Source organism: Brienomyrus brachyistius, chromosome 12 (assembly GCF_023856365.1).
Source record: "Brienomyrus brachyistius isolate T26 chromosome 12, BBRACH_0.4, whole genome shotgun sequence".
NCBI classification, from domain to species: Eukaryota; Metazoa; Chordata; class Actinopteri; order Osteoglossiformes; family Mormyridae; genus Brienomyrus; species Brienomyrus brachyistius.
In genome coordinates this window covers 4,593,926-4,610,530 of record NC_064544.1, presented here as the reverse complement: position 1 = coordinate 4,610,530, position 16,605 = coordinate 4,593,926, and the positions used below count along the sequence as shown (strand labels likewise).

At 44.8% G+C, this 16,605-nt stretch overlaps 2 protein-coding genes across 3 annotated transcripts; both read right to left on the bottom strand.

Annotated features, from left to right (window-relative positions):
- Positions 1-1,424: 1,424 nt before the first annotated feature.
- LOC125704603 (annexin A5-like) lies at positions 1,425-11,531 on the bottom strand. Of its 2 annotated transcripts, none has more exons than XM_048970392.1 (13): positions 11,377-11,531; positions 11,175-11,219; positions 8,131-8,215; positions 6,402-6,496; positions 5,549-5,662; positions 4,992-5,082; positions 4,649-4,728; positions 3,465-3,515; positions 3,119-3,212; positions 2,905-3,000; positions 2,563-2,621; positions 2,150-2,272; positions 1,425-1,735 (listed from the first exon to the last, which is right to left on the bottom strand). In XM_048970392.1, exons 2-13 carry the CDS (start codon positions 11,175-11,177, stop codon positions 1,673-1,675), a joined length of 954 nt encoding a protein of 317 aa, XP_048826349.1. In that variant the 5' UTR covers positions 11,178-11,219; positions 11,377-11,531; the 3' UTR covers positions 1,425-1,672. The 2 variants fall into 2 exon arrangements, with proteins under 2 accessions (XP_048826349.1, XP_048826350.1); XM_048970393.1 differs by having other exon boundaries at positions 11,403-11,514.
- A 3,255-nt stretch (positions 11,532-14,786) lies between these two features.
- On the bottom strand, positions 14,787-16,089 carry LOC125704943 (small integral membrane protein 43-like). The gene is made up of 2 exons (XM_048971113.1): positions 15,528-16,089; positions 14,787-15,254 (listed from the first exon to the last, which is right to left on the bottom strand). The coding sequence occupies exon 1, from the start codon at positions 15,795-15,797 to the stop codon at positions 15,567-15,569; it is 231 nt and encodes a 76-aa protein (XP_048827070.1). The 5' UTR covers positions 15,798-16,089; the 3' UTR covers positions 14,787-15,254; positions 15,528-15,566.
- Between the last annotated feature and the right edge of the window lie 516 nt (positions 16,090-16,605).

Here is a 16,605-nt window from a genome sequence, read left to right as displayed (position 1 = left end):
TTGTTAAGCGGAGTGCCTCAAGTAAGTCTGCCCTTTATGCTATCGATCAAAATATCCAAGAGCTGAACATTTTTATAACTATGAACAGAGGCTTTTTCCCCAAGCACGGTCTTTCCGACCTCCAGCTAATGTAATAAATTAAGCAGATTTTGTCCGGGATTCTGCATTGGCGGGTGGTGGGTGGCCTGAGGCCGCCGCTAGCTGAGGCCAAACACTAAGATCGTCGGCGTGGAGGATCAGCGGCAGCGGGTTGCCATGATGCAAAAAGGCGGCGCTTCGTGATCATGTGACCAGGGCAGAAACCCTGATCACGTGAGCGCCGCAGACACGCGCCTACAATATTGTTTTTTCTGGTTAATTTACTCTTTTGTAAGTAATGCTAGGTAATGTAGACTCCTTAATTAGTTCAAGACCACATGAATCAGATTAAAAGAGAAACACGGTAAACTTGCCAGAAACATTTGCCTAAAACATTTTCACACTCCATGGAATTATTAAATATCCGTAGCATAAAATAAGACACCATACCTTACTACACATATGAAATTAATCTGAGAACGTGTACGATAGCTCAACGTATCCAGATGCAGGTTAAGGATGCATTCGTTTTCTACCAAACGACTTCCAAACTGAAAGGAAATCTCTTGAGGAAAATTTTTGGTGCATAAAAGTAAGTGTTTTGAACCAAGTACTGTATAGTGCATTATAAATCGTTTTTAAGGAACGGTTGTAGTGCCACCTGCTGATCGTTTCCCATGACTGTTCCAAAGATGAATGAAAGTTAAAAACAAGTCATCATATATAAAGGATTTCGAGGAGAAAAACGCAATATAAACATCGAGATCTGATATTTTCCCCCCACATTAAGACAAATGTGAAACGACACGACAAACTACTTACAGCATTTAAATTTTACTCCATACAGGTTCGTGTTGCGTTTGCTTGCAAATATTACATCCTGGGTAACGAATCCCAGCGCCCCCTATTGAATAGGAGTAATATTGACCATGAAGCACTTTGCGAAGCTTTCGGCTTGTAGACCGAAACAAAGTAGGTTTATATCTGAAACAAAGAGTTATCCTGCTTTCACTTTTCATAACTGAAACCCGATTAGAACATGCAGATAGGTGTGCGATTCAGGCAGACGGGTATGTGTGTGAATTTGTCGTCCCAGTTAAAAGGACTTCTATTTTACGGAGGATACTATCACTATATTTACAGCTTATCGTAGATGGTTGTAAATGTATAGGTGCAAACCAGAGGTTTCTCTCTATTCACATCCTATTAGATTGATAGACTTCAATGTAAAATGCTATTTCTGTACGATAATCTAAGCTTTTTGGATACACTCTGAATATCGAAGGTAATTAAATCCCCATCTTTGAATATCGTTTAAATGCATACGCAAGAGGAAAGAGAGACCATTGTCTTTCAAAATTTAATGTGAACAATTTGCAACATAATTATTTCAGAAACATGTTAATTAGCACTGTTACTGACAATAATATATATATATATTTTTTTTACCAAGTAAAAAGGTCAGTCATGACAAACATTATAAGGTTATAGTAACATTTAGGTGTAACATTAAGGTAGTGGTACACAGTTGCAGGTCTGTGTTAAAAGGTATTACTGGTCCAGACGTGTGTGTGTGTGGCTTTTCTGGTCTGTCCTACGCATCGTCACCACCACACAACAAAAACAGGGCCTTCCTGTAGTCCCCGCTTGTGTCACCCTGCAAAGAACACAGCAACGTGTCAGTCGCTCATTGCGGGAGTAAATCCTGAATTTGTTCTACATTCAGAATGAGACCCAGGTACAAGCCTCAGCCTAACACAATAAGCACCAAATGCTTCCTGTCTGCACTTTCAGCTACTCTGCAAGTATCAATGTTTATTACGAATACTTTGGTTCCTGTGGGGAGAGTCTGCATGACACACATGTAGGAGAGCGAGCTTGGCAGTGAAGGGCAGCCACCTGCAGCGACACCCATGGAACTGGGGGTTAAGGGCCTCGCTCAAGGGCCCGCAGACATACTACTATTCTGCTGATCCCTGGCTCGAACCAGCAACCTTCTGATCACAGACAGAGCGGCTTAACCCACTGAGCAGCCCCGCTAAATGTTTAGGCCTGAAGTCCATAAGGGTACCTTGATCATGGAGTACAGGGACTTGGCAAACATCCGCCTAAAGTTGGCTCTGATGTCCAACATGTCCAGCTCACTCCTGGACACCATGATTCGAATCAAGGTCTGGTCGTCTGTACCAGCTCCCTGCGGAATAAATGCGGACGCGCCAAGTTAGTCACGGTGCACAATCAATGCTGTTTAATCCTGCCTGGCATCTGTGGAGCAAGGGCTTCTGGGAAAACTGGACAGTGGGCTGTCGTCTTGCACCCTCTGATTGGCCATGCAAGCTGTCAATGACACAACCCAAACGAAACACACTGGTGCGTCCAGACATAACGCAAGAGGCACAATGTGTGCCCATCTAGTGAAGGTTTATAGCATCAGTGGCTGGCACTGTGAGAGGAAAGAGAGAAGTTCTATGGGAAGAATCCTACCTGCATTGAGTGGAACAGGCATTCGGCGAAATAGGCTGGGACACTTCGAGCACACTTCACTGTGAGGAGAAAGGGATGCTTACATTAGATAAAAAGGGGACTTCAGTCAACATGTGCATTTTAACTCGGAGCGTCTGAAACACTGGGTCAGCACAAGCTGCTGGAATAATAAAAGGCATGTTTTATTGCAGGTAGCCTATACTGCCCAGTGTGGGTGCATGTTTACGCCCTGCAATAGACGGGAATCCCATTCAGAGGGAGCCCCTGCTGTGGGCCAGCGAGGGGTCGTTCTGCAACCCAGGCCAGGATGAGCAGTCGGAGGGTGGATGGCTGTGTGCTCACCTACAGCCAGCATTAATGCTCTCAGGCTCCCTGAGGTTTCTCGCTGAATGCTTTCTTCAATCTCATACCCCGACAGCTTCATATATGCATCAAAAACTGAAAAATACCAAAGAACATGGCTGATGAGTTTGTCCTGTTAGAAATGTCTTGGCGCCATGTCGCCCAGACAAACGCGGAGGCCTCTAGCACAAAGCCAGACAGGGAAGCTACAGACCTTTCCGGAGATGCTCTGCACTTCTGTTGCCCAAGATGGTGATGAACGTCTCCTCATCTGTGCCGAACTTTGCCTCCCCAGCAGCAAACAGGGCCTGAGGTGGTGGTGGGGGGGGGGGGGGGGTTGTGTCACATGCCTGATTTCCATGCATGATACTTAAATGAATATGGCCCACAGAATAGCAACGCATGCAACATAAGTGAAGGATAAAGATTATTATGGGATGTAAACCTTCGATATTTCCCGCTACATCTCACAAGTCCCCACTTTGATCTCTGTGACTTAGGACTCAATTGGGGGGGGGGATCGTCACGGGTATGAACTTATTCTCAGCCAAATTACTGACCTTCGCATCCTGTTCAATGGCCCCAGCATTGACTCCCTGTTGCCGACTTGCCTGAAACGAAAATTAAAATCAGTCTGATTTTGCACTACAGCAGTGACTTGCTCAGCCCTGCCCCCCTCTGGGGAATATTCTCACTAAAAATGCAGCCCAAAACCTTAGAAGTGCTGTAGTAAATGTCCGGCACTGCCTAATAAAGGTAGCTGATCATGAGAAAGACCTTGGTGTGTATGTTGATGCTTCCATGTCCCATTCTCGCCAGTGTGGGGAAGCAATAAAAAAGGCCAATAGGATGTTGGGGTATATCTCCAGGTGTGTGGAGTTTAAGTCAAGGGAGGTAATGCTAAGATTATACAATTCCTTGGTGAGACCTCACCTAGAATATTGTGTGCAGGTTTGGTCACCATATCTTAAAAAGGACATTGTGGCCTTAGAAAAGGTGCAGCGTAGGGCCACAAAAATGATTCCTGGTCTTAGAGGAATGTCATACGAGGAACGGTTACTTGAGCTAAATCTGTTCAGTCTCAAGCAAAGGAGATTGAGGGGGGACATGATCCAGGTATATAAGATTCTAACAGGTTTGGATGCTGTTCAACCAAATAGTTACTTCAGCATTAGTTTAAATACACGAACTCGTGGCCATAGGTGGAAATTAGCGGGAGAACATTTCAAGCTGGATTTAAGGAAGCACTTCTTTACGCAGCGTGTAGTCAGAGTATGGAATAGCCTTCCTGATAATGTAGTGCAAGCTGAATCCTTGGGTTCCTTTAAATCAGAGCTAGATAAGATTTTAACGACTCTGAGCTATTAGTTTAGTTCTCCCCAAGCGAGCTTGATGGGCCGAATGGCCTCCTCTCGTTTGTATAGTTCTTATGTTCTTATGTTCTTATATAAAATACACATGCACCTTTTAGTTCTAATTTAGTTCTAATCTACATGTATTTATTTCCTTATTATTCCGTTTGTACTGGGTAACTTTTCATTTCATTTGCATGTTTTCCTGTCTGCCCTGTGTGTGTCATCTTTGCACTTGGTCTCATTTTTATTGTGTTTGTCTGCATGTTATGCACCTTGCAGCTGTCTTTACAAGGATTTTCTGTGGGGATCAGTAGTGCTTCTTATTTTACTTTAGCTTAGCTTCACTGGATCCAGTGGCCGGCACGCACAGCGTATCAGATGCTGCGTACCTGAAGGAGGATGACCAATAAGCGCTTGAAATGGCCGGACGTGTCCCCAGTGACATCATCCTCGAGATTTTTCCCGAACTCTGGAAAGCAGAAGTGCGATTTTCCACTTTATCTCTGACTCACACACTTGTGATTCCACTTCTCATTCCAGAAACGCGAATACTGAATTGCATAACTCGTGACTAAATCAGGACCGGAAATCTTCTGACCACGTGTTATCCAGTTAGTGTTCTTCGTGGGAAGCGTCATGCACACATTCAACTATCAAAATAGGTTCTGGTTTATATCAGCACACAAACAGACGTCAACCTGACCCAGTCATCAAGGACACGACTGGCCTCACCTTGTTTGTAGGCTGCAATGATGTCCCGGATCTGGGCGGGTGTCCTGGAACTTAGGATCTCAACCAGAACCTTCTCATCTGTCCCTGCGCCCTGGAAACCATGAGTAAGGGAGACCCCTGGTGGTCAAACCAGTGAACTGTCCGGGTTCCGTTCTGACACAATTCAACGGACTCATGTCTGAATAGGAGTCATACAGCATACACTAGGATGTGTAGTACTGCTTATTTTCACATGCATTTGCTTAATTAATTTTTTTTTAAGAACTTTGGCCATATGTGCGAGTCGTAATAAGCTGCATATAGGTTGTAAGTCGGGGAACAGTCTGTAATACTTTCATATAAATCAGTATTTACATAACTGACGTTGTCCACACTGACCCCATCAAAGACAAACGAGGGCGCAGACAACATAAATAAAGTTGTCTCAAGTGAAATTATTTGCACTCTTTGATAGTTACATACCCATCGGAAGCCTGTTGAACACATACAGCACTGTCGTAGGTCTCACGGGCAAAGTAAACAAACACACAGTAGGATAAAAGGGCTCCCTTCATTACCTTGATTGCATGTCTGAGCTGAGTTGCATCGAAGATGGTCGGCGGCATCATCAAGCTGACAATCAGTGTCTCGAATTTCCCGCCGAGTTCAGATTTCAATTCATCCACGAGATCCTGCCAACGAACGCGAGATAAGCAGCTAAGCATTCTGCACGCAGCCGGCGGAGGACGCTCGCTGGCAGAACACAAGTCTTTGTGAAGATGCAATGAAAACAGACTGAATCGACCTTGTACTTTAAGTGTCACAAAACTGAAGATGCATTTAGAGCGAATAAAAGCGATTATCAGTAAAAGTAAGGCCTGTGAATGCTTGATATTAATACTGGGTATATTTACAGCATGTGGATTATACAGCAGAGGTCTGGTTTCCCCACACAAAATATGAGAAAAAGTACTGAAGGTATTTGCCTTTATTCATTGCCATTGTGCTGAAGGAGAGCAACAATGGAGTAAAGCAACAACTTAGATCAGATATACAACCAAAATAAAACCATAATGAAAAGTTGTTATCTTTAAAGCGAATATGTTTAACTGGCTGTTTATTCATTGGATTCACTACTGGATGTCGATCCACCATTGGCCGATCCCGGTCACCGCGGCCTCTCAGAGAGCCACCATTGGCCGATCCCGGTCACCGCGGCCTCTCAGAGAGCCACCATTGGCCGATCCCGGTCACCGCGGCCTCTCAGAGAGGCACCATTGGTCGATCCCGGTCACCGCGGCCTCTCAGAGAGGCACCATTGGTCGATCCCGGTCACCGCGGCCTCTCAGAGAGGCACCATTGGTCGATCCCGGTCACCGCGGCCTCTCACAGAGGCACCATTGGTCTTTCTCAGTCTCATGTTCGTCTCACCTTTCCATGAAGGGTCTTGAACGCAGCCTTGATCTGCTGCCGCTGGCTGTTGCTGCGCGCGGTCAGGAGCTGGAGGATGGCGTCCTCGTCGGTGCCTGGAGACCCGAAGCACAACACCAAGCACCAGACAAGTCAGTCAACTTCAGACATGACGCGTGCGTCACACACAGAGGTGACATAACGTTCTCGTCGATCATTAGCGCCACAGTGGGACCTTCCTCAGATCTGTCGCTCAAGGCGATGTGAACCCAGGCTCTTTAAATAATGACAAAACTGAGAAGTGATAAGGACAAGCATTAAGAAATACAGTGAACCGCTGGAATGGTGGAGGAAGATTGAGCAAATATGGCAGAATGTGCAGTAAAGAAATATTTAGTTTAAGAGTCGTGAGACTTTAACAGACCTTGACTTAAGCGGGGAAGAGCCATACTGTTTAACATGAGAAAAGTTTGATGGAAAAAGTGGCTGAGAGCATCACTAAGAAGTAATAACTGTAGACCAAAGAGGCCAAACGCCCAGAACAACGATCCAGGGGAGGGTTCAAATCAGCCCTGGAGGAGGCGCTGTCCATTCAGCAGCCTGCTCTGGAAGACCCAAGCGTGACCTTGGTCTTGAAGCATGGTCTTGAAACCCCATTTCCAGCCCATGACAACAAACAGGGACTTATCAGCTGATCCCGTCTCAAACAGCACATCTCTCGCTTGTTTTCTTCCTAATTCAGTTGTACGTTACTTGGCACCCAGTTTGGGTCTTCCTCATTACCTGACCAATCAGCTGCCACCTGGGAGGGCCCCGCCCCCCGCCCTCCACTACGTCCTGCAGCTGGCGACTGGCAGACCTCCAGCAGGCTAACAGACCCACCCCGAAACCTAGTAATTAACTGTGCTTGTCCTGGATTAACTAGGCAGCCTAATTACTTGGTTACCCTGCAACAGAATTACTGCCCTCGGATCACACCCACCTGTACGGTGCGAGAGATTCCGTCTGTTCAAGTGAGGAACTTCTACTTTATTATGGTACGTGCCATTGAAGCTACAGGTAAAATTTCAAAAGCATTTCAAAACTGTATTTAAGCAGTTATTTGTGCAAAAGGGTATATTGATGGTCATCTTGCAGATAAAATTCACAATAAATGCGTGGTACATTTGATTGTGAAGGACCACCATCCCCCACCCAAACCCGGAATTCCACTGCTTTTGCTCAGGAATCCGCAGGAAGGATTACAGCAGCAGACTACACTGGATACCGAACCCTTTAATGCAGTGGATCCCAACCCCCAGTACCGGTCCAGTGTTCCACTGGGCCACAGAATGATAGCGATAGATTATCACCCATCCCGTCACGGGATCATACCTATGCTCTGCAAATATAATCACCCCCCTCCCCCATTTGACCGGTCTGTGCATTTTTCGTGTAACGTAAACCAGTCCACGCACATCAAAAGCTTGGGTGCCCCCCCCCCCCCCCCCAAGTCCAGGTGGGAATCAAAGGACTCCGTGGACTTCCAGACTCCGCCCCCTTGCCGAGTCTCAGCAATCCTCAGCCTCTCGTCTCTTTTCATGATTATTTAAACAGCCAGTGTCAACACTGGGCCTCACTGTATTGATGCCTGTGCGGCACAAAGGTTCCGACCAGCACAAGTGCATGAGAAACCTGACCTTGTACAAACAGCATCCAAGCTGCCCAAGGAGAGCGTGACAGGATGCCAGGCAGACAGCGGCACACTCACCCAGCCCCTTCATGGCCTTGAACAGGACTTCAGCATCCTGGTTTGCATTGAAGTTGGCGAACGGTTTCACGGTCCCTCCAGAAGCCTGCGGAGAAAGTCAGGCGTTTGAATTCAACATAAAAAGCACATCATGAAGGTTAACTGTGACTTCTGTTCCTGCACATTAGTACCTTGGATGGGGGGCTGGGGAGATGGGGGCTGACCCCTCCACTGGGTGTGACGGGTTGGCTGAGATACAGAATCGAACCAACCAGAGCAGAGTCTGGCTCCCTCCCTCTAAACCAGATTATCGATTCCCTGCATCACTGTCGCCCCCTGAGCAGGTAAACGGCCAGACTGCGATCACACGAAAGCGGAGGGACGCAGAGGGACGCAGAGGGACGCAGAGGGACGCAGAGGGACGCAGAGGGACGCAGAGGGAGTGCACCAGCACGGAAAGGGAGCCACTGAGAAACCTTCCTGTTTTCATTGGCGCTACACTTCCTCATTTTCCACCCCGGAAGAAAAACAAAACCTTAACTTTCTATCATTTTCTATCATTTTCCACAGCCCACAAAGAACATCACATCATTTGTCTTATACTGTGAAACAAATTTTTTTATGTGCCACACGAGCAAGTAAGTATCTGTGAGATATTAACACCCCAGAGAGAAAATGCCACCATCACCTTCGGGTAAACAGTCTCTCCTTGAGAGCACGGACCCCACCCAAGTGAAAATGAAAACATGTGCTTTTAGATTAAATACAAGCTGTGCCGTCATAACACCTCACTACCCCATCATAAAGGTCATAAAACACCATTTAAAAAGACAACCACAGAGATGCATGCAATGAAAGGAGAGACCCATCCATCCAATCACATCTCCTGGGCAGGGTTCACATGGGAGAGGCGGGACCTATCTCAGGCAGCATAGAGCACAAGGCCGAGGAACCTTGGAAGCGATTCCAGTTCTTCACAGGGCAAACAAACAAACTAATGGCAACTCAGACGCCAATTCACCTAACTGCATGTGGGCTGCGGCAGAAAGGCAGAAGAAATCCAGAAAAAAGAACACACACACACACACACACACACACAGAATGGCGGGATTCAAACACCAAACCCTGCCGCGTGAGCTCACAGTCACCCATCACATATAAATGATATATTCCTAATGCAAAACATTCATGCATAAAATATCATATTAAACAAAGTAGCAAATTTAAATTTAAAAATATATTATTTGCTGAACTGTATGTAACGCAATACACAGTAGAAATTAGATATTTTTTAAATTAAGTTACCGAGCTAAGTTTTAATCTTCATTGTGAGCTTGGAATGCAAAATGATAATTCAGTTAATTTGGTAACTAGAGCGAAATGACAGCGAGGTATCGCTCCATTGTCAGACGACGCTAAGTCACGTTAAAGCAACACAGCCGAATCGGCTGGGTGACGCGGTTCCGTACGGGAGGGTCTGTCTTTAAGTTACTCTGTCAAGCACTTCAAAAATCCACCGGGACATCAGGAGGAATTTCCGGCAGATAACGTGAGAAAATACCAGATCGAGAAGATCGTGAACAATTATGAAAGGCCATCGCTAACAGAGTGTGGAGCTGAACAAAGATGCCAGAGGGGATGAGAGTGTGTCAGAGGGAACCGTGGAGGATGTGACCTCCCAGTCCATTACAACCAGGAAAACACAATACAGTGGAGCAGATGGTTATAAACATTTTATAAGAGAAGCTAAATATTTAATATGAGAACTATTTCAATGGGGAAAAGAACGTATTAAACATGAGTCACGGAATGCAATATCTTTACACAATATCTCTCTCAAAGGTCACATCTAGAGTTATGTGGTTAAGAGTCAGAGGTAAAGACTCCTTATACTTCAGGTTCAGATATTTAAAGATGACTAATTTCAAAACGTAGAACACAAATGCCACATATCCCAGAATGCACTGCACCCCAGGCATTGCCCATGGTGCTTAATCTGTGCGTCCGACAGTGGATGAGCACTGAGTGATGGCATCCATTGCTAGTGCTAAATTAGTTACCTAGCCGACATGCAATCACAATAAACTGAAACACTAGGCTGTTTATTGGCATTAGGCATCTGATCGCACTGGAAGCTAATCAAGAGATTCGGTGGCTCCTTTAGTATCATTAAATGCCGCAATGCAAAGTCTGCAGATGAATCCGGAAAATCAGCAACGGAGTCCTGAGTATGTGGAAATCGGACGAACGGCCAATGAGCCGCCGGTTTGGCTGAAAAACAAAATAACGTGGATGTGTTCTGGGTACGTTACTCTGGTCTGTGTTTAATACTTTCCATCTGCAGTTTTAAATCCCCTTTTTTCCCCAGTCTTGCTTTGGGGTGACTGTGATCCCCTCAACTATAGAGTAAATCATAGAAAAGGTCCAAAGTAGAGTTTTAACAAAGGTCATTGTTTCTTATAAATGCCACAATCTGCATAGGAACTCTATTATCTAACAGCATTTCTTCGCAAAGTAAAAAGCATTTGTGTAATCAAACAATGTAGTTATGGTCCATTTGTGAACAGTCCAAGACAGGGACCACGCCCATGCTCTCGGACGCAGAGCAGCTTTCTGGTGTCTCTCAGCAGACTGCCTTGCTTAAGTACTACGTGGAAGCATCTGGACCAGGGCAGGCCGCCCACGCACATGACTCACCACCAGTTTCCTACATCCGAAGTACAACCCAAATTCAACAGTGTCACAGCGTCTCACCCAGAAGTAACATAAAACTCTGGATCATGTGCACACGCCCACATACACACAAAGACCGAGCCACATTCACACTGTCCATTCCCGGCCATTTAAAACATGAAACCTTGTCTTTAACATGCACACACCGAACGGCAGAAATTTAAGATACGTGCCTTAAATGTTTTGTGCGTGAAAAACCAGTTCCCATTTTTCCCCACAAATGTTCAGTTACGTGCAAAACTCGCCGGGCAGGTCGATTATCAGCCGCACCCTCAGTCAGAAGATAACTCTAAAAAAGTTTCTAAATCTTAAAAAGTTTTTAAATAACTTACCATTGCAATTACTTTGGGTTCACCAGCGGGAAAAAATGTAACAGACTGAAAAATGAAGGAAACAACAGTATTAGAGTTAAATCGCGTAAATAAACAAACTTTAAGTAAATAATAACAGTACAATAAAGCATTTAAGGGACACTTTGTTTGACTTTTCGCGAATAAATAAGCAACAGTATCAGAATTATAAAGAGGTAATTACAGGTAAGTTTTAATGCTCGACTATACTTAGAGTCCGTTTGAAATGGCGTGGATCTCGGTTAAAGTGACAGCAAAGAGGCAGCACTGCAGTCCCACTGATGCCGCTACGCCCGGAATGCAGCGCCTCCTCGGCGCGTCGGGCGGCTTTACCCCGGCGCTACGCCACGCCTCGCCTCGCTGTCACTGAGGACTATGTGCGCACCGCGAAGCCTGGGAAATAGAGTTCTTCAGCTCCCTTCCCTTTTCCATCCATCCATCCATCCATCCATGGACGCACCTAGACATTTCGATAGCCCTGACAAATGGTCCCCAGTTGCTCCCCAGTCAGGTGCTGATCCCCCAGCGCGACCAGTATCTTCCGTCCATTTCATATTTTACATCTCATTAACGCAAAAAAACAGATTTTAATATGCCGCAGGAATAATTATACACAAATATGGGGATACGTCCTGCTGCGCTTATATAACTATCATGGTAGGATTGTAAGTATTTGTGACTTATCGGATATAGAGCATAGACAGGTGTATGGAAAGCGTGTATATAACGTGAGCATTATCGAGATATGTCTGTAGACAAAAATAATAAGCCGCACTAAATCTGGATCGTGAAAATGACCCGGAAACGTCGATTTCGCAACAACTTTTTGAAATATTTTTTCGCTGCAGTAATTAAGCTAATTAAGCCCGGGAGTATAATTAGGCCTGTTATTAATTCATCAAAATGAAGTGTGAGGATATTTTTTTAGATTTATTTATTTATTTTTCATTTTAAAAAACCAAAATGTCAAATGAGCCGATTTTACTCGCTTTTTCTGGGGACAGAAAGCAGCAGCAGAACTGACCCACCACTGTGTCCTGCCGGGCAATTCCAGCTGCTTAATTGAATCTACTGAATTGAATAATTACAATTACGATGGTCATGTAGCCAATTACAAAGGCAAAGCTTCACATTTTACACATATTCCGCACTCAGCAGTTTTCAACAATACTTGGAGTCAAACTTACAGTCGTTTTCATACTATCAGGGTTACGGTGCTACTATTTCAGATACATTTACTTACAATCTGGTTAAAATATCTAAATAAAAACATCTTACTTTTTATATTTTCACCAGTATTCTGCTAAGGAGGCTACGTTTGGTAAACCTCTTACATTTATGTACTAATAATACCAGAGGCCCCAAAGTGGAATCTCCTGTACTGAGGGGACAGATAACAGGAGAGGTCTGTCATTTCTGGGCCCTGAGTTTGTGCAGTTTGTTTCCCTAAATGAAAACACTGCAAAATGCTGTTGACAGCCTAGGCCGTAACTTTGGGATGAGCATTAGGGGAGCTGAGGTCCCCACCCATTTAATAGGGTTATATTGGCTGGTTTTTATTATTGGGGGGGGGGGGGTACAAACCCCACCCACCATAATTTACGCCCATGCTGACATCATCTGTTTACACCAGGGGTGTCAAACTCCAGTCCTGAGGGGCCAGAGCCCTGTACACTGCTGGGTTTCCCCTCATTTAAATTAACATAGTTCTTTGTGCTAATTACCGTAACGCTATTGAACCAAATCATTTGTGTTGGAACAGGGAAAGAACTAAGCTACACAGGACTCGAGCCCCCCAGGCCTTGGGTCTGACACCCCTGGTTTACAGCATATCAGTCGGTTTTAAAATCACAGCCTCAAAATAAATCACACATGGAAGACATGCAGTATCTGACAGTCAGACATTACTGAACCGTGTTTTACAAATGAGCAGATGGCGTCATGAATATTTTTATTGTGCTTTCAAACACATTGTTTTTCGGGAATAATGTGCTTTGGAAGCAAAATGAATCCACAAACACGTCCTTATTTAGTGGTTCTGCCGCGTGTAGCATGGCGGTCTTGTTCAGGAAGATTCAGCATGTGACATTCTTGTGGGTTGGATAAATTCCCCCTCATTCTTTACGCCATTTTCATTGCATCTCCCTGCACAGAACACCGTCTTCTTGGGTCTGAGAATGGCGGCAGAGTTCAGGTGGAGTTTGTATCTTGCATTTTCCTTTATATTGAGAAAACATGCAAAACACTGTGCATGAAAAGAACAGGACATACGCTTTATAGTGACTGATGTACTGGGATCTTGTCCTCTTTCTGATTAATTATATTTCACCATGGCTGAGTCTTCATGACTCATTCTAGCTTATTATTTCAACATAATAAATAGCTAAATGAACACATTTCTACAAGGAATATCACTATAAATCACTATATCACAAATAAACTAGATCAATGAGTTCGCTTCTGGTGAGGAACAGGGTTCATAAATTCATTTGGACTCTGCCTGCAGTCTTTAGTATTGAGTCTGATATGTATTTAGATATCACACAATCTCTGATGTTTTCTGTTTGTTGGTGCACTTTGACACGCAGCATGTGTCAGCATCTTCATGAGGGTGACGTGGCCTTCAGCAAAGTCACGTGGTTCTGCTCAGACCAGGAATCATGCCTGAATATGGGGAGACTGGCCTCACTGTTATGGAACAGTCTTCTTTTGGACTGGATGGGACTATGAAGAGAAATTGCAGTGCTGATTTAAATTTAATACTAATTTGAAATAAAATTGCAGTGCTGATTTAGATGTAATCTGATTTGAAAAGGAAGTGCTGAAGTAGTTGATGAATTTATTTGAAGAGAAAGTGCAATACTGTTTTAGACACTGAATTTATCTAGAGAGAGTGCAGTGCTGATTTGGACGTTGGACTGACTTCACTGGAAAGGCAGTGCTGATTTGGATAGTATTCTTCAAAACAAACACCAGACTTAAAATGCTCTGCAATATCTCCCAGCTAATGCCTCTCCAACCTGACACATTATATCACACTCTGCAGACATACCCAGTGTTCTTCAGCCCGCACTGAGGTAAGCAAACAGCAGGTGCACTTCACTGCAGTCACTGACTTCTCTCTTGCTGTTTGTTTAGCTTTTTTTGATCTGGGGACGGAGCAACAGTTTTAGTGGAGCCCGAGACAACAACGAACCCATCCCTGGATCAAATTACAACACATAGCTGTGTTTGCATGGTGTGACTTCACCTAGCAGGAACCAATGGATGATAGCGTACCTAAGGATCCAGGCAGAGCAGAGAGGAGGCCTGAGGTGAGCTTCATAGACCTGTCCTGTCCTCGGTCTTTTCCACACAAAGAGGTCTTTGTGCTTGTAAAGGAAGCATCAACGTACCTCCTTCCAAAGCTGGATGATGGACGGAGCTCAAACAGGTGTTTTGCATGTAAAAGCCCATATTTTCCCCTTGATTGAATGAATCAAGTTATGAAGTCTTGACAAGCTAAGTGATCTGTATCATGTAATGCGATTAGAAGCCACTTTATCATTTTAACGCTGATAAATGATGCAGTGACAAGTTTTGTCTCTTCACTGACACTACGTGCTTTATTTTCTATGCATTTTATTTTTAACATTTTGAACTTTTGTGATTTATAAATGTGACGTCTTGCACTCGAGCACAACAGCGAATAAGCAAAGCGTCCTCTGTCCAACATTAGAGCTAAAATGTTCAGTTTAGAAAGGATTTCACAAGTTGAAAACCCTTCGAAAGACAGTAAGCAATCTGTACAGATACATTTCAGTACTAAAGCTCAGTGACTGATGAAAAACAATGAAAACAACACAAAGTGTCATCAAACCATTTTGTTCAGACATACAGTACATTTGCGACCAGGTTTTATGGTTCATGCTGCTGACTACCGAAGAAATCCGAGAAATATTGCACATAAATATTAATGGTTCATTAATTATGGCTGTTGCAGCGGGGATTTTTGCTGTGCTGTAAGATGATTGAAAGCCTCTAGCAATCCCACACGGCTCGATGTTTTAATCAGGTAATTACCTGGATGGGTACAACAGAGGCAGATTTGATAGGTTAGATTGTAAACCAAGCTTTGTTTTTTCTTCTTCTTGACAACGCAAACCACTGAATTTTTAAACAAACATAAATAACAAAATGCATCATACCTCGTTCACAGACCAAGAACATTTTAAATTGTAGTCAAATACTTAAGATACAATAATCAGGCAGAACAGATCTGTGTGTGAGACAGGCAAGGAAATCCGTCACCGGGTCAATCCCACAGTTACGGCGTCACTTTAAAAAGCCCCTGACCTTCCTTGAGATGTGCCGGCACCCCCTGCTGGCCAGTCCTCACGGCGCACACACCGCATGCTGTCCGGGGGGCCTCCGGATCGAGGGGCCAGGCTTGAGGGCTGCGTTCCCCACCGAGTCTCTCAGCTGCTTGATGAGGAGCCACAGCAGCAGCAGCATCAGAAGCAGCATCGCGGAGAACATCGCCACGTAGATGCCCAGGTTCCAGGCCCAGTCCACCGCCACGGGCCACGAGGCGGATGGTACCAGGGACATCCGGGGAGCGGGCATGTTCCTGTCTGGCGGGGGCACTGGGGCAGTTCAGCAGTCCTTAGTGTCCAGGTACCATATCATTCCTTCCTGTAATCATGCATCCAGGATGCAGATCTAGGTGCCAGTGGATTCTTTTATGTCAAAACAATTTAATCTCCTTATGTGGTGGCAAATTTACTAGCCAGCCACTGTCCTTTATGCAGGGGGTGAGGCTGTTTTTCTGGCTTGGAGTCCTTGTCGGGCCAGTGCTTTCCCCGCCTGTGAGCCGGTAGACGCTTACACCGCTTTCAAATTCATCACAGCATGTACACACACACACCCCCCTCCCGCTCCCATTGGCTGCCGGGCTCAGATTCAGAGGGCCATATCAAATAAAGCACAGCGGCCAATCACAGGACGCACAAACGAAGCGGGATGTAATCAGCTCTGCAGCAGGTTGTTGTAATCTCAAATGCTTAATGCAGACAGGCAAATACATACTCCATCAGGGAATTCGTTTAGCACTCGAACAAAAGTCTCCTCAGAGATCCCCTCCGGCAAATCAGACAAATATCGGCAGCAACTGCCTTTACTGGGCCCATGGCTTAATTGAAACATTAGTTTCTCCCCAGGAGCAAACCTGAATATGAAAGTTGAGTGGAAGGCGATACTTGTGATTAATGGATTAAGCAGACAAAAGCCGTCAGACACGAAAAACAGCCAGGGACACTAAAATATCCCTGCAATAAACAGCTTTATTTTCACATTTTAAACACAAGCCATATTATAGCCACGAAAAAGCCAGCGTAAATAAAATGTTTGCGGTTGGACAAAATTAGCTCAAATA

Coding starts and splice junctions, on each gene's coding strand:
- LOC125704943 (XM_048971113.1), bottom strand. CDS start 15,797: ATGCCCGCTCCCCGGATGTCCCTGGTACCATCCGCCTCGTGGCCCGTG.
- LOC125704603 (XM_048970392.1), bottom strand. Junction 4,729..4,991: donor CATTGCAGCCTACAAACAAG/GTGAGGCCAGTC, acceptor TCTGCTTTCCAG/AGTTCGGGAAAAATCTCGAG. Junction 2,622..2,904: donor AGCATTAATGCTGGCTGTAG/GTGAGCACACAG, acceptor TTCTCCTCACAG/TGAAGTGTGCTCGAAGTGTC.